Below are 26744 nucleotides of genomic sequence, written 5' to 3' on the forward strand. Positions count from 1 at the left end.
CCAGGAAAATAACTCAACTCAAAATTTAAACACCTAAAGCAATATATAAGCTTGCTTAAACACATAGTTTTAGTTGTTCAAAGTGTAGAGAATGCACTAGAAGAGAAACTAAGACATGGTCAAAAGAACAGGTAATGGTTAGAAATACCAGAAAAGAAAAAAAAAACAAAGCAGACTCCAAAGTTTGGGCACCAAAAATTTCAAATCACAATAGATTAGCATATCAGAAATATGGAAGTAAACCAACATTCATTCAGTAAAAGCATAGTGCGACTTTATCTTTCGAGAGGAAACCACACCCCTCTGAGGAAGGGGTGTGGTTTGGTTGTGGGGGAAGACAAGCACTAAAGTAGTGCACACAGCTTGTCTTGTTTTAAAATAGCTGAATCGCATAATATTGGTATTTTTTTGTTTCAAAATTGCAATGTGCATGTAATCTTCGGGCACAGATCAATGCTCAATAATTTTCTTGGCTTGAAAAAAGGATGTATTAGGTAAGTTTTTTAAACTTATTTTTTGGTGGTGTCTCATGCATTATAAGGTTCCATTAAAAAACACCAGGACTGGCAATGTATTTTTTTAAAAAATTATGTAAAATGTTTAACTTTAGAACACAATTTTACAAGTAAAATGCATATTTACCATGTTTGTATGTTTGTGAAGAAATAACTTGGACTTGAAAAATATCAAACTTATCCTTAAACATTTTTTTTTATTATTTCATAATATTAAAAGGGTGCCATCTGAATCGATTGCCTCATTGCTTCACCTCATGTGCTGGACCTAAATTTGTTAATGTAATAGAGAAATGTTATTGTGGTTTCTTCTGCTTAGATCTGAAAGAGCTATACAGATATCCCAAGTGGAAAAAAACTGTCCAAATCTGACCATGTTGTGTGACTTCTTATACTTTTAACTGTGCACTTTTTTTTATATGACTCACTTAATTATCTTTAAGAATAATTTACTTGGCAACTTTTGCATTCTACTTCATGCTGTACCAAAGTTGTGTCATTTGAAAGTAAAATCCAATAGATAATGTATATATAAGACAGAAACTGCTTTTCTGTTTGCTTCTTGTGTATTCTAATATTAGCCAAAGTAAACTTGCCAGATAAAACTTCTCATTTACAGGAAGTACGGGTTGACCCTGAAAATATTTTAAACAGAATGAATATTTTAATAGACAATTGTATTGCAAGAATGTTATGCATTAGCCCAAACCCCTCTCCTACCACTTTTATCTATGACTCCAACTCCCGCATCTTCAAATCACTGCCAGTCTAGATATTGGAAAGCAGAAGCAGCTTTGCCAAAGTTAGCAGGGGCTCCTAATCATCCAGGGAAAGATCATTGGCATCACTGTGTAACAGAAGTTTCAGCCACATTATTTTCCTTTAATTTGTAACTGCAACTTAAGTATCAGGACATCAGATTGCTGGGCTTTAACAATGTGGATAAATTCTACAAATTTAAAAAATAACACAGAAACACTAAATGAAGATAAATGACATGACTTGAAATGACAAGTGTCCCAAAACTTTATCAGTTCTACAATGTACTTTTATTTTCTGCAGTCCATCCATCCATCCATTTTCTAACCCGCTGAATCCGAATACAGGGTCACGGGGGTCTGCTGGAGCCAATCCTAGCCAACACAGGGCACAAGGCAGGAACCAATCCTGGGCAGGGTGCCAACCCACTGCAGGACACACACAATCACACTCACACACCAAGCACACACTAGGGCCAATTTTAGAATCGCCAATCCACCTAACCTGCATGTCTTTGGATTGTGGGAGGAAACCGGAGCGCCCGGAGGAAACCCACGCAGACACGGGGAGAACATGCAAACTCCACGCAGGGAGGACCCGGTATGAAGTAATAATTCCGCGATTATCACAGGCAGTGTATGTCAGAGGTCAATGTTTGGGTGATAGCTGTAATTGATCTGTCAGTAAGAGCCCGTAGTAGTTTGTGTGTGTCTGTGTGTGAATACACAATTAGCTGACCACCTCATTAATACCCCACAGTCACTTGCCACCCTGTGACACACCTGCACTTTGCCCCGTGACCTCACCACACTGTAAAAAGTAAAAGACTATCCTATAATGCAAAAAAAATATTTTCATTGTTTCCTACATTTCAGCTATAGCTAAAATTAGTAATCAACATCAAAAGTGTTTTATTGTTCTGGAAGATGGGTATTCTTAGTAGAGAAGTGTGAATCCATACTCTTAACTTTCTATTTCATTAAATTCTAAGTATTTTATTATACAGCATTAGAAACATGCAAGAGATTACTGCCTTATGTTCCAGGCAGGCTGCTGTCAACAATTATTATCCACGTCAATGTGGGTTTTATTTTACTACTCCAGATATTCTTCTGCATTCCAAGGATCTGCAGTATTTGTTAGCTGGTGACTCAAAATTGGCCGGGTATAAATGTGTATGGCTGTGTGTCAGAGTAAGGGTATAATGTATATTTCAAAGCAACAAGTTAATGAACAAATGAACAGGCAACGGAGGAGAAAGTCTAATTATTTAAAATGGACTGGACAATTTAGTCTTATTTGAATTTGTGTTTGTTCATGAGGTACTGGCCTCTACAATAAAATACCCATTCATCCATTTTCTGAACTGGCTTATTCTAATTCAGGGTGCTAGGAAGGTACAGTCCATTACAGTAGCACCAAGTACAATGTAGAATCCATCCCTGGAAGGAACGCCGGCCCATGCAAAGCACATACCAGCTGTCACCAAACCTGCAGATCTTTGGGATGCAGAAGATCTGGAGTACTGAAATAAAACCTATATAGGCATAGTTAGTAAGTGTAGGCAGTACCCTGACCGGGATGCAAGCCGTCACCAATCCTGCAGACTTTTGGAATGCAAGAGAAAAGAAAACAAGAATACCAAAAGAAAAAGTGCAACTCTACATAGATACAGTAATGAATGGACTGGCATTGAAAGCTAGCATCCTGTAATGTAACAGTAGTAAGCACTGTGCCATCATGCAGTTCACAATTATTTGACTTAAATGCAACTCTTAACAGATAAAAGTACAGTAAACTGATTTAAAAACTTACCCATGTCTGCTGTTACCATGGTAGATTGATTCTCAGGAACAGAAACAGAATTTTGATCCTGATCTACACTTCTGCCATCATCGTTGGCTTCCTGCTGACTTTGGCTGAGCTCTGAGCGAAGCTCTGAGTACTCATCTTCTTCTCTGGTAGAAAAAGGTGAGACACAGTGTTAGTGTGAAAAATGGCTACATATCAGCCAGACATTGACAGACTCAGCTCTTATCCCCTGGAGAACTAAGCAACAGTCAGATCATACAAAAGCAGAATCATGTTTTATCTATTACAATAATATTATTACATATTTTTTAAAGATCTAGAGTGTGTGAACATTTTCCTTTTCCTTATAGCTAAAATCCATTAAGAATATATTCTTGTAGAGCTGCTTCTAGACACCAGAGGCTATAGTAAAACTCATTCACATTGCCATTTAGGCATCTTCTCAAGTGATGAAGTTGATAGCTTATGTTAAAACATGCCATTGATGAAGTGATTTCTGAATTACACTTCTCTGTGACACGTTAAGCAAATAAAGAATATGTTAAGCTAATTGGGCTTTAGCTACTCTTTCAAATAGGCATTTTTTTCATTTTATGCATTCACCTCTCCCCACCACCATCCTGAAAAACTGCCAAAGTGATGTCTTTTTTAAAAATGTAATCAAAACCATCAATGAATTTAATGACATCTCAGCAAAGCTCCTGCAGACACTTTGCTGAAGAATATATAATTACCATCCATCCATAAAAATATTTCCAATTCGCCGGCTGTTGTGAGCAAGTTAATAAAAATAGAATACCTGCCATTACAGTTTAAGAGGTTCATAAATGACTATCAAAATAAAAGTCAGTTACATTTTACTCCAGGAAAAGAAAATACAGGTTAAACAAACAATGGACCTGCACCATGATAAATCACATATATTGATTTAAACAATCCTTTTATCTGAAAGAACCTACAAATCACAGACCTGTTCAGCATGATTGCAGAAGAGGTAGTAGCACTGCAAGCCATAGCATTTTAACCCATGCTTAGGGTGAAGTGCAATCTGTATACATGTTACCATGTTCTTCCTGTGTTAGCATTGGGTTTCTCTACACTTTTAAAAGTAAAGGTGCCATGGTGGTTCCTCAGAGCAATGACACAGGGTAACCATTTTTAGTTCCAAAAAGACCAATCCATGTCAAGGTTCCAGAAAGAACCTGTATTTATTTAGATCTGTAACAGGCTCCAATAAATAATCATGAATAGATTTGTGAAATAACAGTGGGTCAATAATTTTAGAAGGACTCTAACTGCAAACGATCATATAGGCTAAGTTCAGATTTTCTTGATCTGTTCGTATCTTGCCATGTAGCCTGCTATACATTAAATATTTCTCTTTTATCGACATACAGTAATAGCTCAAAGAACCAATTCCTTCTAAGAAGAACCATTAACAGAATGAAATGGCTCTTTGTCAAGCAATGGTTCAACAAGGAACCCCACAACCCAATAAAGCGTCTTTAAAGAACTTTTACTTTTAGGAGTGTCGATCCTATGATTTCTTCCCACAGTTCAAAGACATGATGTTGGTTTGACTGGCAAATTTCTCCCTACCCCAATTATATAACAGTGACTTTTAATGGATTAATATGCTGTTCAGGACTGGCTCCCTCCAACAAGTCCTCAATAAGCATAGATATTAAATACTTATGTAAAAAGCAAATTTGTTTTTTTCTTAATTTTTTTATCATAATCAATGTCACATTGAAAAACAAATTTTGAGTTTCACTGTTTTTAACATAAAGTATCACATAGAACAACATTTCACAGTAGGATTTGTTATTCCATAAAGTTTGAGAATTGGTTAAGGGACTGAAAACTTTTGCAGGTGACTGTAAAATATCACTGGTGTCCAAGCTCATTTTTAAAAATATAATTGGCTGTAGCAAAGATTCGAATTATACCATCATTGAAATTGTTAATACACATCACCAAATTGGTACTTATAAACTTTGGTGTAGGAAGGAGCTAGAAGTCTAGTCTCAAATGGACCATCAGCTTCATGTTGGAGGTCCTTGCATCTGCAAGATATCTAGCATTTACCAAATTAAAATAAAAAGCAAATAGTTAAGGACAATTCATATTAAAACAAATTGGTTGAATCAATTGATCAATAAAGCATTTGTTATAGAACAACTTAGTGGCTGCGGTGGGCTGGCGCCCAGCCCGGGGTTTGTTTCCTGCCTTGCGCCCTGTGCTGGCTGGGATTGGCTCCAGCAGACCGCCATGACCCTGTAGTTAGGATATAGCGTGTTGGATAATGGATGGAAAGATGAACAACTTAGCGTTGAAATGTATCTATCACCCATATTTTTTGAGTTATCTGTTTTTATGTTAAATGTTGGATTAAAATGTTTTATTGTTGTTTGTGAACATTTTAGAACTTTCCAGAAAGTTATAAAATGTTCTTAAAAATAAGTCTGCTGTGCCAGAGTTTGCAAGCTTTCAAACAGACATTTGGAGCTGTTGAAACAGCAACCTGCTTATTGTCTGAAGCACAACTCCATGTCAGTTGGTGACCAGATGTCAAAGTGTAAACATCTGTGTGTCTACAGCTTTAAAAATTCATTTCTTGGATTCTCATCTGGACATTTTCTGTGAAATTATCAGCGATTAGCATTTCAAATGACTTTATTAGGACAATTCTAAAAATGGAAAAATGATACAAATGTAAGTAGATTGTATGATTGTTGACCACTTTTGGACCCTCAGGATGGCTATTCCCGAGGGCAAGTAGAGCAGAAAATTGAACACTTCTACCTTTTAGTTGAAACCCTCCCAGTATGTATATATAGTGTACTAGGGGGCTTACCCCCTGCACACTTCACTTGCCAATCCCCCTTGCCTGCACTACACACCAGCCAATTTGCGTCTCTGCCATTTGTGTTGTGAAGAGGAGGGCTGAACGCACCCCAAGAAGATGTGGTCGCTCCTCCAAAACCCCCTCTTAAACGGTGATACAGTGGAACACAAATACATTTTTTTTTACCTCCACTTTGCTCCATCAGCTACTGGCTTGCTATTGCTGCTGCCATGCCACGTAATATGTACCTCATGTGGTGCTTCGAACATTTAAAAGCCTTTACAGCAGCTGTCTTTGTCATCTACTCTTTGTCTTTTATTTCCAGCCCCAGGCATGTTTAAATCTGTTGGCACAAAGTCTTGTCTAATTTCTAAGAATCTGGAAATCTAACAACATCACATTAAAGTTCGATAAATTCTGAAAAGAAAGATACCAAACATATATATGTAGGTTTTAAAATAAGCCCGAATTAAAGTGTGACAAAAAAGTGACATAAAAAGGTCACATAAAATTGTTGCACAAAATTGTTGCACTTTTAGGCTTAGGATTTTATATATATAGAGTAGATATAAATGTTTATTGTAAATTTGAATTGTGAATCACTTAAAATTCTTGAATGATATTGTAAGATTACACCTATATTGATTCATTTGTCAAAAAAAGGTTACATTTTGTTACCCAATGTTATCTTCACAAATTATGAAGGAAACTATGTAGATGGACATTCAAATCCAGCGGTGTATTTGCAATTCTGTTAGTATACCAAACCTTGTGTTTTTGATGATAAGCAAAAAGGACTGCTTTGCTATGACCCACTGTAGGTGGTTACATAAGGTAGGGATCTAGTTTTGAAAAGCATCAAAATAAAGTGAACTGCCCAGGTAGCTAGAAGAATATTAGAAATAATTTTTGGTTTTAAAATGAGTTATCACAGTAAACTACTCAGCAAATCACAGCTGCAAACATTTATTTATGAGTTAGAAAAACCCCCAAATATTGGAGATCAGGATCAGGTGTGGGAGTATAATAATAATAATAATAATAATAATAATAATAATAATAATAATACATTTTATTTATATTGCACTTTATATTTTAGCAATCTCAAAGTGCTACAGAGTAAAAATAAAAATAATAAAACAAGAAAATCTATTTATACTTTAACAAAATAACTTTCTAAAAAGATGAGCTTTTAGATTCCGTTTAAAAACATCAGTCGACTGTGGGGCTCTCAGGTAGTCAGGGAGGGCGTTCCACAGTCTTGGCACCACAGATGAAAAAGCCCTATCACTCATACTGCGAAGCTTGGTTCTAGGGACTTGGAGAGTGTTAGTGTGTACAGAGTGGAGAGTGCGTGAAGAGGTATGAGGGGTAAGGAGTTCCTGTAAGTAGAGGGGGGCATGTCCATAGATGCACTGATGGGTGAGGAGAACGACCTTATACTCTATTCTGAGTGGGACAGGGAGCCAGTGAAGGGTTTTCAGGATTGGGGTGATATGGTCATGCTTTCGCACCCTCATCAGGATCCTGGCAGCGCAATTCTGAATATACTGGAGTCTCTGAATATAAGTGGCCATTGATAGTGAAGGGCAAAACGAGATCCAAAAGGGAAATCAAAAGATATTATCAGGTATTTATGCAAAAGCAAAAAATAACAAGTTCTTGTAAAGCTGGAATTATCCTGTCAGCACAGGAGGATACAAGGCAGAAAAACAGTCATGGACAGCTGTCCATCCCTTACAGGAATTTCTTATGCAGATACTCACTCATAATTGACCAGTTTAGAGTCGACAGATAGGGTAACCTGCATGTTCTTGGAGATGTGGGAGGAAAACCTGGCAAGATATGGAGGAGAACATGCAGATTTCACATTGAAAGTGACAGCAACAGGTTTTAAATGCAGGGCATAGCAGATGTGTCAACTGCTATATCACTGCACTGCTTGTGAAAATACCAATTTATGAGATATTAAGGAAAGTTCAAGTCAATGTATGTAGAAGAAATTACGCACTTTCCTTATGGTAGCAACTTCAGAAAAACATGCATGGTTTATCCTCAAAAACAAGAATGGAAAATGCTAGAGCTCATCCACTGATTTATAAACGGGCAACACTTTAAAACAAGGGAAAAGTTAATATCACAACATGACAATATCCAGGACATGGTCTTTGCCTTGTTATGGAGGGCTGGCTGAAAACATTAACGCTGTGGAGGAAACTGCATGCACACAGCTGCATTAATTTCCTGGAATTATCTTTTCTAGTGGACGGGCATACTGTGGTGGATTTAAAAGGTTCTGCACAGTGAGGTGGGGTGATTGTGGATTGGTTGGACAGAAAAGAGGGAGAAGTGGACAGAGGGTCCACAACATGCTGGGAGTGAAAGTGAGTGAGTGACCAATTGCTAAAAATAAAAAGAAATGGAACTGTGTGGAGTGGACTAACATTGTGAAAAGTAGACAGTAACTGGTTACAATAAAAACAAGAAGTGCAACTCAAAGAAGAAAGGGATAAACCATTAGTTCTGTGTCTGGTCTACTTGTTCCAATATAAATAAACTGCTCAATAAATTAAAGGAACACTTTGAAAACACATCAGATTTAAATGGGAAAAAAAAAAATCCTGCTGGATATCTATACTGATATAGACTGGGTAATGTGTTAGGAACGAAAGAATGCCACATCATTTGATGGAAATGAAAATGATCAACCTACAAAGGGCTGAATTCAAAGACACCTCGAAAATCAAAATGAAAAAATGATATAGCCGGCTAGTCCATTTTGCCGGAACTTCATTGCAGCAACTCAAAATCATACTCAGTAGTTTGTATGGCATTCACATGCTTATATGCACACCTGACAACGTTGGGGTATGCTCCTAATGAGATGACAGATGGTGTCCTGGGGGATCTCCTCCCAGATCTGGACCAGGGCATCACTGAGCTCCTGGACAGGTGCAACCTGGCAGCGTCGGATGGACCAAAACAGAATGTCCCAGAGGTGTTCTATTGGATTTAGGTCAGGCGAGCGTGGGGACAAGTCAATGGTATCAATGCCTTCATCCTCCAGCAACTGCCTGCATACTCTCGCCACATGAGGCCAGGCATTGTCATACACCAGGAGGAACCCAGGACCCACTGCACCAGCATAGAGTCTGACAATGGTTCCAAGGATTTTATCCCGATACCTAATGGCAGTCAAAGTACTGTTATCTAGCCTGTAGAGGTCTGTGCATCCCTCCATGGATATGCCTCCCAAGACCACCACTGACCCACCACCAAACCAGTCATGCTGAACGATGTTACAGGCAGCATAACATTCTTCACAGCTTCCCCATACCATTTCACGTCTGTCATATGTGCTTAGGTTGAACCTGCGCTCATCTGTGGCACATGGTGCCAGTGGTAGACCTGCCAATTCTGGTATTCTATGGCAAATGCCAATCGAGCTCCATGGTGCGGGGCAGTGACGTCGGGCCCTCAGGCCACCATGATATTTGTTTGTGATTGTTTGGTCAGAGATATTCACACCAGTGGCTTGCTGGAGGTCATGTTGTAGGGCTCTGGCAGTGCTCATCCTGTTCCTCCTTGCCCAAAGGAGCAGATACCAGTCCTGCTGATGGGTTAAGGACCTTCTACGGCCCTGTCCAGATCTCCTAGAATAACTGCCTGTCTCCTGGAATCACCTCCATGCCCTTGAGACTGTGCTGGGAGACACAGCAAACCTTCTGGCAATGGCACGTATTGATGTGCCATCCTGGAGAAGTTCGACTACCTGTGCAACCAAACTCTGTATGGTCCAGGTATTGCCTCATGCTACCAGTAGTGACATTGACCATAGACAAATGCAAAACTAGTGAAAAAACAGTCAGAAAAAATGAGGAGGGGAAAAATGAGGAGGTGGCCTCCACCTGTTAAACCATTTCTATTTTGGGGGTGGTCTCATTGTTGCCCCTCTATTGCACCTGATGTTAATTTCATTAACACCAAAGCAGCTGAAAGTGATTAACAACACCCTCTGCTACTTAATTGACCAGATCAATATCCCAGAAGTTTCATTGACTTGGTGTTATACTCTGATTAAAAAGTGTTCCTTTAATTTTTTTTTTGAGCAGTATATATATAAAGACTGGTTGTAAAAAAGCAGTAATTTGCACATAAGGAGGAAATCAGTAAGCTCTTAAAACATGTTGCTAAGATAGATGCTAATATAATTTATTTACTGATGACACAAAACTCTTGGCTGACAAGATTGATGGAATAAATTATTTGTAACCGTTCTTAAGCTCTGAGGTGATGTTATTTATTGTCTAATAATATATTCAGAACATAAAAGCTAAAGTAAGCACAATATTGCAACCGTAAGATTTTCTTTCAGTACTTATTTTCCAACTTCAAATGCCTCATGCATTAGGTGATCACAAAATTGATTGCTACTAAAAGCTTTAGCCTTGTCAGTCACATTAGCAGAGCAATCTATGACAATTCTAATAAAAGGCAAATATTCTGAATGATTTTCTTCAAACTTGAGTCAATACAGCTTTTTTAACCATGGCAGAAGACTATTTAAAGGTATGTTTAGATAGAAAAGTAATTTCCACTCCAACTTTTGACTGGCATCTTTCTGCTTAAAGTTCATATTGATTCATTATCTAGATGCAGATAATTCTTTTCAGTGGCAAATCAATAGAATTGACTTTTTGGGGGCTTTTCATTGCTAGGCCAGTAAACCAAATCGAGCCTGACACAAATTTATAAAATGTCAATCCATTCAAAGAAACTCAGGAAAGAAAAAATGATAATGTGAACACACAGTTGAAACAAAAAAAATATTTACAATACTGATTTACAATTCCGCATAATAAGCTCACATAAATATCAGTTAACACTCCATGAACTGGTAATTATCACTAGCTACACATGAGTTAACCAGAATTGACTTGGGGTGGGAGGCTTAAAGTGCTTAGTGTTCAAAGCAATACAGTTTTATCAAAAGAATAATTTTTCAGCTCAGTGATACATCAAGCCTCTTTGGAATTTGCAGTCCTGTTTGCAAAACTAAAACAAACAAATAGCAGGCACTGCCTTTAACATTAAATTTTATTTGCTATGTATTGAATTACCTAACCTCAGGATTTGCTTTACACTGAACACTGTAGCAGATTAAGAAGCAGAGTCCTGAAACAGTCATTCTGATATATAATGGATCCCAAGCGAAATACTTTCTTGAAAAAGATTTTGAAATTCAATTGAAAGGGAATGCAATTGTTAACCCTGACATAATAAAGCTGAAAACTGTGTCTTGTGTCACCTTCACAAAACACATTTTCCAGTATGAAAGTGACCCAGATGTCATTGCGTAATCTGAGGGAAACAGAATGAGGATGAAGTATTGCACTCAGAATTCACCTGTTTCTGTGCCAAGCATAAAACAGTAAGATAGATTTCAAAGTCATGATAGATAGATAGATAGATAGATAGATAGATAGATAGATAGATAGATAGATAGATAGATAGATAGATAGATAGAGAGTGACCACTTTATTATTATTTAGTAGGCCTACAGTGCCTAATTACAAGTTTGTATCCAGTTCATCCTTTTTTTGTCATGGTAGGGACTAAACAAGATGGTAAAAGGCATGGCACAGAAATACCACACAATTTCTGCTCCAGTGTGTCCAACATCAAATTAGCCAGTGGTGGGTGAAACAGTTCATAGCATCCCATCCCTCAGATGTATAAATGAGCTGAGATTTGATAACTGAGGTGACGTCTGTATTAAGATAAATTCCATGTTGCAGGTCTGGAATCATTATAAGACTTTTTAGATGGACCATTACGCAGTTGAAGTAACTCATTCACAACTGGTTTACACAGCTGACATAAAGTCAAAACAATGTTCAGATTTGTTATATAATACAACCATTATAAGATTATGGGACACTTATGGTCTCCAGCATGCTTCATGCTATAGTGTTAGATACCCATAGTGTAGAGGTTCAGGAAGTTGGCCTACGTCACTTGTGGTTCCAACTTATTAACTTAAATTCTTAACTTAAAGGACTATGATCAGACACTGAGTTCTTGTTTGGTTCTCACTCACTAATAGCTAACCTTATCATTTGACAGAATACCTTCTCTATACTCCTTCATTTCCTAGACTGATATTTCTGAAATTACTTTGCTGGCAAAACTTAAAAGCTTATAGACCTCTTTATGACTATATATTTAGTCAGATACCTGTGCTTACACTTAGGAAAACGTCAGTGCTCCTCAATGTTGTTTTACATTTGTGAAACTTAAACACTTGGAATTGGAATTCAGAGAATAATGTGATATACTGTACATAAGAATAAATTCAACTGAAATATTGCTGTAAACATATCAAAAGACCTAATGTTCATTACAAAAACCAACCAACATATCTGAAACCTAGCAAGATTCAAGAGGTTTTGGCCAATATTTTGGTTCTCCCATCAGCACACATCAACAGAAATCTGGAGTCATCAAACTAAGTAAGTCAATGTGCCCCTTAGCCTCAGACACCCATACCTTATTGTTTTTGGGTCTCAGTTGTGTTGTCAGATACACCACCTCATGTGTGACAAGTTAAAGCATTTTTCCTCATCTAAGATGCCCTTTCTGCCCCACTCAAGGCAGACTGCAGACCAGATGTTGTTCTGTACAAATTGTGTCTACCACTGTTGATCCCTTTTAAGCCATGAAAAGGCCATTGGTGGTGTGGGTATGAATGGTGTAAAGTGGCCGGGTACCACGGAAACAGGGTCGAGACTACTTAATGAATGTTGGGACGCCAACCGGGTCACCCTGTTTAATTCCCTTTTTTCCTTTCTTCTGAAATTAAAGCAAATATGAAAAAATGATACTTGGCAACAAATTAACAAAACAAGGTTCAGGTTAGTCAGCGTTAACAAAGACAAAGTAAGTCTCTAAAGGAGCTCTGTAACGTTCTGTCTCAGTCTTAAATGATCACTCCTTTGAGGCCCTTGGGCTTCTTATTTCATAAGGACAGGAAGGGGCGGAGCTAATTGCCCTACGTAGGAGACTTATGGAAACTGGTTAACACCTCCCTTGAGGTGAGTCAGCAAAGAGATCCTCTGATGTCCATGCATGACAAAGGGTATTAAGAACATAAGAAATTTGACCAATGAGAGGAGACTATTCAGTTTATCAAGCTCATTTGTTTTGTTAATAGCTATGCTGCCCCAGTCTCTCATCCAGATACTTCTTGGTTGCCAAGGTTTCTGCTTCAACTACATGTCTCAGTAGTTTGTTCCAGAGTGCCACATCTCTTTGCGTAGTCTTAAATGCACTTTCCCTTAATTTCTACTGATGTCTTCGAGTACATGATTCACCCTTAAACTGAAAGAATGTTGCTAGATCTACTTTATCAATGCCTTTGAATATTTTAAACACTTAGATTAGGTCTCCACGTAGTCTCTTCTGCTCGAGACTAAACAGGTTTAATTCTCTGAGTCTGTCAGAGAAGGACATGTCCTTAAGTCCAGGGATGCACTTGGTTGGTGTTGACACATCTGTAACTATTACGCATGAAAACACCAGAAGGGCTGCCTTTTCAGATGCATTTATACCAATAGGTCTGGTTCCACCCTTCGTGTTGTATTCAAAGCTTCACCATTCTCTGCCTGAACTGCACACACATATTCCATTTGTACCTGCTTTAAATGTTACAGTTTGTTAAATATGATGCATCTTGGATTATGAAGTCAGATAATGGGAAAAGAGCAGTTATACCTAATAAAATTGTCTCTCAATATATGAAGACACTGGGTAGATTTTTGGAACAAAAAGTATTAGCTACTGTAAACAGATAATGGGCCAAAGCACCAGAAATCCAACATTTCAAATTATAGATCATAAATAGAAAGTAGTGCACCAATGGCCCTTAATTGAGATGAAGAAAGAATTTAGAAAATGCATATTTAGTGAACAGCATAATGCTACTACTTTATACAGTGCTGTTCAAAATCCTGTTGTTTTTGGGAGCTTCACAAAATGCTTCAAGCTTATTACATTTGTATTCAAAAGGGAATAATTTATATAAGTAAACAAGAAATATGATTAACCAGAAGATTGCAGTTAAAAATCCTAAGAAAAAAACTATGAATAGGTTGATTGTCCTCATGTTAGCTACTGTACATAATGTGGAGAGTCGATCAAGAGAGGGAAACCAAGATTAGCAAAGCCATAAATTAAAACAGTACTTCTGAAAGCCTAGGCAAATTTTTCCATGAGACAGCCATTAGACACAGCTTCATATTCATTCAAGAAGCTGTTTAAGACCCTCCTGATGTGGTTTAACTGAATTTTTAGTTTCTTGATTAATACACGCAGCTAAATTTAAACATTTTCTGGTTTATCGTACAACTAAAGAATTTAGCTATTCAAAATGAATTCTGAATGAGCAATTTTACATCTTAGACATTTAAAGACAAATGGGGAATTGCAGTTAAAATAATATGTTACAAAGAATAAAATAATGAATTTTATGGATTTAAATACTTTAGACTGAATTTTTTTTCTGATTAAGTTTTAAACATAAAAATAAGATTACTATTAGACTTAAGCTAACATTTAGTATACCATTTTAAAATAATCACAGCACAAGTAGGAACAAGAATGTTGTATTGATGGACACTGGGAGAAGCTTGGAAAAAGACTTCAAGAAAAGAAATCAATGCACTACGTAAATACAGAAATCATTTCAAGGAAAAGTTGATAACGAAGGAAGGAAGAATCCTAGGGACATACAGATATTGTAGTACACACAGCTCTATTCATTCTCCATTTCATTTTCTTTTTAGGTCACTCTCTTATGAAGATGTTGCCATTTTTACCAGTTTCCTTTTGCCTTAACCAGCAGCCAGTTGTGGAATAACCAGCTAACTCAGTCCATTTTCACCACAGAGTGCCTTTCATGAGGATACTGTTATAATAACACTAGACAAAAAGTCCACTATGGTGGACTAACCATTACTCTGAGTAAAACATACTCTACTAGGAATAACTGACATGGTACCACAAATGAGGGATGAAGTCTTTTAGTTAATTCAAGCATTCCATTAACAGCAAGAACTAACTTCTAATTAAGTAATTAATTAAAAATAAAACCCACAGTCACAGAGGACCAGTGTCACCTATTCATCCTCTAGTCAAAGTAACAATGAGAAAATTATGAAAATGCTAAAAAAAATAATAAGGACATAAAGACTAAGACAGACATGAAATGCACCCAAAAAGTCAACAAAATATTAACAAAGATAATTACTGTAAGCTTCATGACCAAACGACCTGCAGCTCAATTCTGATCTTTTCAATCATACAAGACAGAGATCTGATCTTTTTAGAGAATTGTAAACAGCAAAAAATACATGAAATCAGAATGTTTTGGATCAGATTTAGACCTCTTTTGTATGTGACTGTAAATTCAGTACAGAAATAGTATGTGACGTGCATTTGAGCACTTGAATTGGAATTGTCTGAAAATTGACACTTTCCAGCCTTTGTTATTATACATCTGCATTGAAAGTGAAGACACATCACAGTGCTGCCAATGTGAAAAAAGCAAGGTGGCAAACTTAAGTATAGGGAGCAGCTGACGCTAGCCAAGACAGCCTATTTGCAATGAGTTTTGCAATTGAAATGGCACACCTTAAGTATTTCCATCCATCCATTCATTTTCTAACTCGCTGAATCTGAACACAGGGTCACAGGGGTCTGCTGGAGCCAATCCCAGCCAACACAGGGCACGAGACAGGAACCAATTCTGGGCAGGGCGCCAACCCACTGCAGCACCTTAAGTATTTATTTTTTATATTTCAGAATCTTGCAGATGGATATTAATGTAAGTAATCGAATGCCCCCTTTGACATTGTCAAACCTCTGTTTTGCATCAAGCTTCTCTACATCTCGCTCCCGCTAGTCCTGGTTCCTTTCTCATGTCCACTATTTCCTACATACAGATATGGCAGTGATAATTGCGTTCAATGCAACAGGTTCCTTGCCTTCACAAGATGGTAAATTTGTAGTCATCTTGCACTGAACCAGTATTAACTAGTGCAGCAGCCAGCATAATGGCCTATTAGGTCGCATCTGTTGAAAAAATTTGTTTTTAATGTTTTTGCATATTTGGGACACATTTAGGATGCAAATTTATATGTTCTCATACTGGATTTGAATCTCTTGTAAAATTAATTTCAGCACTCAAACAGAAAAGTTGGGTACAAACCTAAACCTGGATTTGAATCACTATAGGTACAGTTTGAAAGTAGCCTTTGATCATCAATTTCAAGTTTAATCTGATACAATAAAGAAACACACTAATTTAGAAGTAACATAAGTTACATTTAGCCTATAGCCTTTTGGGGAGTTATATTTACCAAAGGCGCTTTTCCACTGCATAGTACGGCACAGCACGGTTCAGTACAGCTCACCTTGGTTCGGCTCAGTTCGCTCGGTTTGCGTTTCGACTGCAGTTTAGTACCGCTTTAGAGTGGGCGGGATTATTCACGTGTCGTTATAGTTGCGCCGCCTCTACTGCCGTGACACCGTGGAACTTTTACAACAACACGCAGACAACGACAACACTTTAGCTCGACGACGCCAAGGGTAAGCATCTAAAAAAAGCACATCACTAGCTAACTTTTATCACTGTTGCAAAGCATAAAATGAACTTAACTGCCAGTGTAACATTAAAATGCTGATTCTGTATATTACAGATCTTCCACATTTTGCAAAAAAGTCGCAACAGACCATCTGTTTGGACATTTAACCGTGCTTCAGAGTGGTGGGATGTGATTGTTCCCGGTTTTACAAACACTCAGTGGCTGGAGAACTTTCGAATGTCTGAAGAAACATGCATCCACTTATGCAACAAACTGCGTCCAGCGATGGAGAGACGGGACACAAACTTCTGCGTGTGTGTACCTTTAAAGAAAAGAATAGCCAGTGACGCAGTAATGACCATTTTCTCCGGCCAATCAGTGACCAGCAGTTTACATGTCACGTTTTGGTAACGGTTCTGTGCGCTTGGAACCTCGGCTGAGGTGGTACTAAAAAAAGGACCAGGTACCAGGTACTGTTCCCAGTGGAAAACCCCCCAAAAGTGAGCTGAACTGAACCGTGTCGTGCCATACTATGCAGTGGAAAAGCGCCACAAGACGCTTTCCTCACCTTTTATTGAACCAGTGAATTAGATCTAATTCAACACCATCTACCCATAAAAGTAGCAATAGGAAAGAAAAAAAGAAACAAAACAATAAAATCTATCTATGATGGACACAGTCAAATTCCAACAGCACAGTAAAATCCTGCTTTTTCCATCTAAGGCGAATCGCCAAACTCAAGCCTATTCTTTCTAACCACCTCCTGGAATCAGTAATTCATGCATTCATTACGTCCCGGCTTGACTACTGTAATTCCTGCCTTTTTGGTATCAGTAAAGCCACGCTTTCTAGACTCCAACTGGCTAAAAATGCGGCTGCAAGGCTTCTAACTGGAAGTAGCAGAATCCAACACATTTCACCGATTTTGAAAACCCTACACTGGCTGCCGGTTAGATTCAGAATCGATTTTAAGATTCTCCTCCTAACCTATAAGGCATTAAATGGTCTAGCCCCCGCCTATTTGAGTGTCTTGCTCCATTGTCACAATCCCCCTCGTGTTCTTAGATCCGCAGATCAGCTGCTCCTAACCGTTCCCAAGGCACGTTTTAAAGCTCGTGGTGAAAGGGCTTTCTCCGTCTGTGCACCCAGGCTCTGGAACTCCCTGCCCTTAGTGGTTAGGCAAGCCGCTTCAGTCGCCACATTCAAATCTCGCCTAAAAACGCACTTCTTCACATTGGCTTTTAATTCTTAACCTGTTTCATTTTCCACTTGCCTTTTGCTATTTTCTCTATTTTATTTGGTCCCTTGACCTGTTTTTAGTATCTCTGTTTTAATTCTCTCTTAATGTTTATTTTTAATATTTTGCTTTTAGTCCTGCTTGTTGTAACTGTACAGCGCTTTGGTCAGTTGTAATGCTGTGTTTTTAAGCGCTCAACAAATAAATATGGTATGGTATGGTATGGTACTCTTTACTCTTTACAACTAAATGTATAAAGGTAATGTACAGTTCATGCTTTAGTTTTATATGCTAAGCCACAGGTGATTGCCACTTAAAATGTTTAGGGTTACGTTTTCTAAATTGTCCCAGTTTAAGAGATTAGTGATTGTTCTCTCTGATGGGCATGTGACTGGTTAAAACTGGTTCCTGCCTTGCACCCAGTCCTGCTAAGATAGGCCTAGAGTCAGATAATGTGGATTAAGAAGATGTGTCAAAAAATGGCTTAACCTGAATCAACCTCTACAAAATATAAACAAAAGAAGGTCTAGAGAACAGCTGAATATAAATGGACATGGATAAGGAAGGAAGGGAGATAAAAGAGCATAATAATAATATTTAAGGGTTTGTACACATGAATAAGCAGGGTAGCATGGAGTCACCTCTCTCATTTCCCTCATATCTATATTAACTATATTCAGGCATTTAGCGTTATGTCCTTAATCATACCAATGAATATTACGATGAATGACCTTAAACAGTTAAGCAAGTTGGACCGACAATGGGTTTGTGTTGGGCACTATATGTTGCCACTGTATTTCTATTAATTATGCTTATTCAGTGCCAATAATGTCTTTTTAATGTGTACATGGCAGTCATGGTATATCATGTGTGGTATAGGAATGTTACTGGAATTTTATCACACACTGTTTGCCGAGAGTAAAACATCTATCTTTCAAAGGACCTGACGTGAGCTGCACCACTCAAGCAATGAGTTTGTTTTTTTTTTTTTTAAATAGCATAATAAATTTCTACTAAGCTAATTAATTAATTTATAGTAGATCTGAGACTGATGCTTCTAGAATTATAGTTGTATTCTACCTTATAATGTTTTTAGCACCTGTGTAACCATGCAAAATTTATATGCGCATTAGTGAATAATCTGTAAGACAGACAGAAATGTATCTACTGTCTTCAGTTCTGGAATTGGAAACAGATCCATATGCAGGACATGTATTTCTGTGCATATATTTTCAGTGCTCACAAGCTTGTCCCTCAGTGTGCACTGTGATGGACTGGTGATTGCATTACCCCATAACCTTAAAATAGATTAAGTGTGGCTAATTTGATGGATGCATTTGCAATTAGCAAATAGGCACAGAGAAAAAAAAAGCAGTGCTGAGTTTAAGCGTATACAACTGATAAGATTTGAATGGATGTACAGATTTTCTAAAACATAAGACACTTGTTAGCTATGAAAGGCACTATGTAAGATATAAACCAATTCACAGAGGTGGATAAGGTGCAGTTCTAATTAGCATTAGCATTCGGGTCTCTGGCATTATTTAATCTTCTCAGCAAAGGAACCGTTCACGTAACACTTAATTCCTCATGTGACACTATCAGCTGCCTAAATACTAATAAGGCTTACATTTGGATCAAGCAAAAGTGAAATATAAAAAATGTCAGAAAGAAATTAAATCACATTGAAGATAACTTGTTTGACCAGCAGAACACTCCTGAACTTTCATAAACTCATCTCAGAGATAGCAGCATTAGGAATAGCTGCAGCTCTCACCTTCTAACCTATGTAATTTCATCTGTATGATAAAGTGCCAACAAGGTTTAATGTAAAATATCTGAAGAATTGCATGTGACTGCAAACTGACAACACAAGCCACCTTTAATGTGACAGCTCCCATCATTCTCGTCTTCCAAAATTAAAATCTTTAAAAATCTAATGCCAGACCATGAAAATGACTTTCATGGCTCAGAAATAAAAGTGAGTGAAGATTTAACATCAATGCCGGCTCTCCTTTTGGGATCATTATACACTTTTCAAAGCGTTTCTAGCCTCCATCACTTGAAACACAGAAAAAAGAGTGAAACCATAGCACTGCCTAAGTGGACAATTTTACATTTGACAATGGCTTAGCATTCATTTAATATACTACATACGCAAAACCCTTTTACCCAATTACTCAATGCAATGCCTGGCCTTTTGTATATTACTGAACTGAGTAGATGAATTAATTTAATGAAATTCCGTACAATCAAGTGAAGTCAACTTGTCAAGGAAGGATTCATTAACATTTGGAATTTGTAATAAATAAAAAAAATCTAAAGTTATTAAGATGTGTTTAACTACTAAAACACTAGCCCTTTCTGCTGATTAGCATGCATTGAGCATATAGCAGTGAAGATGGTGGGATGAAAATTTTTGAGTTTGTGTGAGCCTGATTCTTTGCATGTATTTTTGCCAGGAACTGCATGAAAATATGCAGTGCCCATAAAGAGTATTCATCTCCCTGGAAGTGTTCAAATTATATTGTTATACAACATTGAATGAGAGTGGATTTAATTTGGCTTTATTGACACTGATCAACAGAAAAAGACAAATCTCTGCAATTTGGTCTGATTTAATCTATACTAATAAAAGGCAAAGCCCTGCCTGACTCACTTACTCACTCACTCATCACTAATTCTCCAACTTCCCATGTAGGTAGAAGGCTGAAATTTGGCAGGCTCATTCCTTACAGGTTACCTACAAAAGTTAAGTAGGTTTAATTTCAAAATTCTATGCGTAACTGTCATAACTGAATCCTACTTATGTACATATATACAGCCATAGCCTGCAGCTCAGTCGCCGTGTGAGGCGGAGTTGCGTCCCCCATGACCACGCCTCCCACATAGTTGGCTGCCTGCCTATATTGCGTCTCCCATCCCCACACCTCCCACGTAATTGACTGCCTGCCCATATAAGGCCATCCGTCAGCAGCAATCCAAGTTGTGAGAAAACAGTAAAAAGGAGGCGTGTCAGATGTCGTGGTACATTTTCTGATGCAGCTAGACGGAAACAACTTTGTGACGCTGTTGCTAAATACTCGCAGAAAAATCCACAAGTTAATAAATACGCTGCCGCTAAATACTCGAGGGCTGATCCACAACTTCATAGAGACGCTGCCGCAAAATATTCGCAGGCAAATCAAAAAGTTAATACCGGGAATGCCTGTTAAACATCTTAGATTCACGAGTAGCGATTTGGGTGGTAAGATGTGATCACTGTAATATTTATATGACATTGAAATGTATTATTATCAGGCATGCTTTAGGCACCTATGTCATCAGGAAGGCACCAGAAAAAGGAACCTCAAGGTTACTATTATGGAAGTTAATTTAGAGCACGGATGCCATGAATGTAAGAGCTGGAATAAATAAAGTTCTCCTGCATACTTTAAAAGAAAGTCTCGCCATCATTTCATTTTTCACAATTTGTGAAAACAAGACATGGTGTCAGAATAGAGGACAGTCATGGATTTTATTGGAGTTCCCTCACCACGAATTGACTGGGATTCTCTTAACCTGCCGGGAGAATGGAAAAAGTTCTAACAGCACGTGGAGCTGCTGTTTTCTGGCCCGCTAAAAAGCAAAGACGAGATTGAGAAATGCAGCTACCTGCTCCTGTGGACTGGGGAAAAAGGAAGAGACATTTTTAACACATGGACTCTCACCCAGGAGGAAGCCAAGGTACTGAAAACTTATTATGACCGTTTTGAGGCATTTGTCATGCCTAAGACGAATACGATATTCATGAGATACAAGTTTAATGAGAAGATGCAGGGTATAAACAAGACTTTTGTTCACATTGTAATGGAGTTAAAATTGCTGGTGAAAGACTGTGCTTATGCAAACGAAGATGAGAGGGTCAGGGATAGAATAGTGTTTGGCACAAACTCAGCGAAAGTGTGAGAGAAACTTTTAAGCGGCGGGTCTGAGCTAATATTAAATAAAGCCGTGGACATTGCAAGATCGCACGAGATAGCACAAGCACAGCTGAGAACCTTCGATGCATGTATTCCGAGCATCTCACGTAAACTGACTGAGAACGCAGTACGCAGACAACAAGCAGGAGCTCCAAAGAGCGCTGAACAAAAAACGCATTACACAATTAAGAAGGTAGCAAAAGAATATGAAGCGAGTGATGCATACAAGCATATTCATAAGTGCAGCTACTGCAGAAACAAAGCACACGGTGGAAAAAGTCAATGCCCAGCTAAAGGAAGACAGTGTAAAAATGTGGCAAATTGAACCACTTTGCTAAAGTTTGCAGGACTGGGAAAGGTAAATCCGTGCATGCAGTGTGTGATGTCTCAGATAAAGAGGAAGACGATTCACCTTAATCGTAAGAGCATCCCTTATCTACGATGGAGCATTCGATCAGAAGAAAGTATGAAGCTGGTTTTAAATTAAAAGTCACTGAAGTGGCGAAATAAATTGGTAACTGCGCTGCTGCAACAAAATTCGATACATCTGAGAAACTGATGCAAGATTGGAGGCAAGAAGATGTAAAAAATAAATAAATAAATGTTGCATTTTTGAATGGGCGTATAAGTCGGGGTCCAATATTATGATCGATTTTTCGGGTTTCAAGACCCGACTTATACACCAGTATATATGGTAAATGCACCTTATCTAGAAAGGCCAACTTGCGTGAGTCAGAATCGTGGCTTAACCTACACAATGGAAACAATATAACAATTCAAGCAACTCCATGAATAACGTGAATGAAAAGGACAAGTTAAGGGATACAAGAAAATATGCAAGTCACTAAATTTTCCATGCAGTACTGACAAATGAGTCATTAAGAAATGAAGCGAGTGTGATATGGCTACAGGTCTGCTTATAGCAGGCCATCCAGAAAAAAACATGCAACTAAAAGGCTAGTGAGAGGGAGTCTACCAAGAGACCTATGATAACTCTGAAGGTGTTACAAGCTACAGTGGTTAAGACTGGAGAGATTGTGCTGGTCAGGAGCCTCACCATTCACAGCTCTAGGTGAAAGTGCCAGAGAAAAGTCCACTGTGTAAAAAAGAACCAAAACAAACAAACAAGAAAAACACATGCACACACACACAAACACACATGACATCTTGGCTAGAATTTTCCAGAAGAGTCACATGGGAGACTCTGTAGTAAGCTGGAAGTAGGTTCTATAGTCTGATAAGATTAACATTGAGTTTTTCACCATCAGACTAAATATAAAGTTTGAACACTGCACATTATCAAAAACACACCATCATCTCCACTGTGAAACATGGTGTTGGCAGCATGTTGTGTGGACCCTTCTCTGCAGGACGGCTTGAGATGGTGCTGGTGAAAATGAATGCAATAAAATACGGAGAGAAATCAAGAAAAATTACACATTTTATTGGCTAACTAAAAAGATTACAATATGCAAGCTTTCGAGGCAACTCAGGCTCCTTCTTCAGGCAAGACTACTTCTCACTACATTCATAATGGCTAACACATTACAAGACCCTAGTAATAAAATACAGAGAAACCCTATATTAAAACCTTAATGCAATATTTTCTAGCAAGATAATAACACCAAGTGTAAAGCCAGAGCTACACAGGAATGGTTTAAAAACAACAATGTTAATGTCTTGCAGTGACTGAGTCAGAGTCCAGATCTACAAAACAACTGAGAATTTCTAGCCGGACTTGTAAATGGCTGTTGTCTCAGAAACTCAATGTAACATGGCAGAGCTTGGGTACTTTTGCAAAGAAAAATAGGGAAAAACTGAAGTGCCCAGATGTTCAAAGCTGATAAAGACCGGTATCCAGACTCAAATCTGTCATGGCTGCCAAAGGTGAATCTAATAAATACGTATATGAAGGAGGTGAATATGACTGGTTATTTTGTGTTAATTTAGATCACTTTGCAGAGTCTTTTTTTTGCTGATTGGTGTCAAAAAAGGCAAATTAAATCCACTGTGATTCAACGTTATATAGCAATAAAATGAAAATGGCAAAGGGATAAATGCTTTGTATAGTCATTGTATCTGTGTAAATATGTAGTAGGGGTAAAACATTTATGGTTTACAGTCCAGTGTTGGTTCCTACCAAGCATCCAATGCTCGTGGGAAAGGCTAAGTCACTCCAGGAACTTTGAAATAACTTTAGCCAATCTGGGAAATGGATGGATGTACAATATACAAAATTCTTCTTTACAAAAACATAATACAAAATGACATTATGTGAACAGTTACAGTGTGAGGGCACTTGCTTGTGCCTCCTTTAATGTCATTTCAATGTTAAATGTTCCAGAGTTAGAGCTCAGAAACTCAAGAAAGCAGCCAGTTATGCCAATTGCCATATGACTGTTTTGTGGGATGTTTAGATGACACTATTGCACAAACAAATGAGTAAGATCTGAAATGGACTTTCATGTCAGACTGCAAAGCATCACTCCTTTCAACTCAATCAACCTTACACATCAGCCAAAAAAAAAAACACAATAGGAATGAACAACCACAATATTGCATTCCGTAATAGAAAATAATTCACACAAACAAGCAGCAATCTTTATGGCTGTAAAAACTTTGGAAGTTTTGCCTTTCCTCTGAACATTTCAAAAGGTAGCATCAAAGCTGAGTGTGCTATAGAACACTGAATTGCTTACAGCTCGTATTTATTTATTATTAGACACAAAACTAACTAAAACAAGTAATGAAATCAGGGAGCCGTAAACTGAACCCACTTTATAATGATTACTAATTCACTGGGGCCACCTTATCTTGGCCCTATCTGCAATGATGGCTGGTGTTTTCATGTTAGATCCATAGCTCTTTCACCTTCATAAGAGTGCTCACTTGATGACTGATAGTTTAGTAAGGAAGAGTCAAGCATCCTGATAGCGTTTTCATCAGCTAGACAGACGGATCCACAGAATGAAATGATGTATTTAAAATGAATATTTATTGTGTAAGTCATTTGTTGCTTGGCCCTGTGAAGTAAGATACATTAATTAGGTTGGCAACTTTATATTTTAATCCATAAAAAATACACAAATAAAAAAGTAAATAGTAAAGCAACATCTTTTTTTCTTTGCATTCCAGCTGATTGCACTGAATGTAGAAGTATTTCCCAGTGACTACTGTGTAATTTACGATTATTACTTGCTTGTAAAATCTCTTTTTGGTCTTTGGTCTTGGTGATTCACACAGACCGAGGATTAAAGTAGAAATGTCATCACTGTCAAGATAGCAGCTGCCTTATCTGCTCTTATTGTTAAAAGGGTGATGAGTATTTTTCTGTTATTGAAATGTAGGTGTACTTTGGCCAATTAACTGGCGTGGTTTTTACAGTCTGGTAAACAATCTGCAGTCTGCTGTCCCTAAACGCCAGTCTGGAGTTTCTGTCTGGAGCCAATCTGAATTTTTTTTTAATATCCATTCTTATAATTTACCAGAAGCTATACATATTTTCATCAGACAGTGGAAATCTCTTTACTGGCATCATATTACATTGTCTTATTGTTTCTCTTTTGTAGAGAAACCCTCCTCGGAGTCATTCAGCCTGTATATTTTATTATATAAAATGTGGCTAATTTATTATATAGACTTGGCCATCCCATTTATTTGATTTATCAGTTAGTGAGTGACAAAATCAAATGTGCACTTAATGCTGTTTAAAGCAGGGGGCTGGAAACCAATGAATTATGGGTGTGAGTGTGAGCAAATTGGAGAGAGGACTGCAATGATCAATAATAACATAACATTGTCCAACCCCTTTAATCCAAATCAAGGTTACAGATGAACCAATATCTATAGAACTGGGTTCAAGGTAGGAACTGTCTCTATATATGATTCCAGGTCATCACACGGCCCACCTATACATATATCCACAGTCACACTCAAACAGATCTAGTTCAGAATAACCAATTGGCCTAATAAGGAAATCACAGTAATGTGGGAAAGCAACCCGTGCATCTGAAGAAAAGCTTCATTTCACACAGACAATGAACAGAAACTGGACTTGCCCCTAGGACACTTCATCATTGTGACCACAATGATACCATCATCTTTGTTAGGAACAGTGACCTGAGAATTAATCACTATTTGAAAAATTCAGTCAGTGGTAGTCTGAGTTGAGAATCAGACTGGTATGTAAGGAGTTTGTGGAGGATGACACAATGAATGGGAAGTCTTAACATGGCTATTATAAGTCAATTAACCAAGCACAACAGTGATAACAAAAAGAAGAACAGTTCAGTGTACCTTGCCACGGATCGGCTTTGGCAAAGGCTGCAATATTTAACCAAAGAGGAATACCAGAAATTAAAACACCATCCTGTTCATTCTTCTTTTCAACCTCTCATTCTCCCACATGTCACTAAATACATGTATTAAAGACACTTTCACTTTCAAGTATTTTTCTAATAATATGGTTGAATTATGATCACATTATGGATCTTCTGTATATCCAAATACATTCATTAATGCATTTCTTGTTGAAAGTGTCTGGCAATCATTAAAAGTGAAACAGGATGTTGATTTGCACATCATTTCAGGGAACATGTTCAAGCAGTCCAAATCAAAGACCTCCTCTATTGCAGAACATTTTACTTCCCTTGATAACTGCTGCATTTTTCACAAGGTTTCAAAGACATATTTAAAAGAAAAACAAAAAAATCTGTTCTGACTGTCAGATTTTATCATAAATTCCTACAACATAGAATGACCGACTAACATTTAATACTTCTTCTTATCTTCTCTAGTAGCCTCTTTTTGTTTATCCTGACCTTTCACCCTTTTGCTGATCCATCATTAAGGATACAGATTATTATCTCTTTATATCAAAACTTCATTTACAAACTAGTGATTAACATTAAAATGTAGAAAGAAAACAAGCAGAAATATTTTGAATATGGCCTTTAATGACGTCTTGGG

The 26744-nt window shown here is 37.7% G+C and overlaps 1 protein-coding gene across 2 annotated transcripts in view; it reads right to left on the reverse strand.

Moving 5' to 3' along the window:
- The window catches only part of mcc (MCC regulator of WNT signaling pathway), a 570331-nt gene that overhangs the window by 195586 nt on the left and 348001 nt on the right, over positions 1–26744 (reverse strand). For both annotated transcript variants that reach the window (XM_039758932.1, XM_039758933.1), the window contains one exon: positions 3090–3232. In XM_039758932.1, coding sequence (XP_039614866.1) covers positions 3090–3232 — 143 coding nt within the window. The remainder of the gene's footprint in view (positions 1–3089; positions 3233–26744) is intronic.

This window comes from Polypterus senegalus, chromosome 7, assembly GCF_016835505.1.
Source record: "Polypterus senegalus isolate Bchr_013 chromosome 7, ASM1683550v1, whole genome shotgun sequence".
Taxonomy (NCBI): domain Eukaryota; kingdom Metazoa; phylum Chordata; class Cladistia; order Polypteriformes; family Polypteridae; genus Polypterus; species Polypterus senegalus.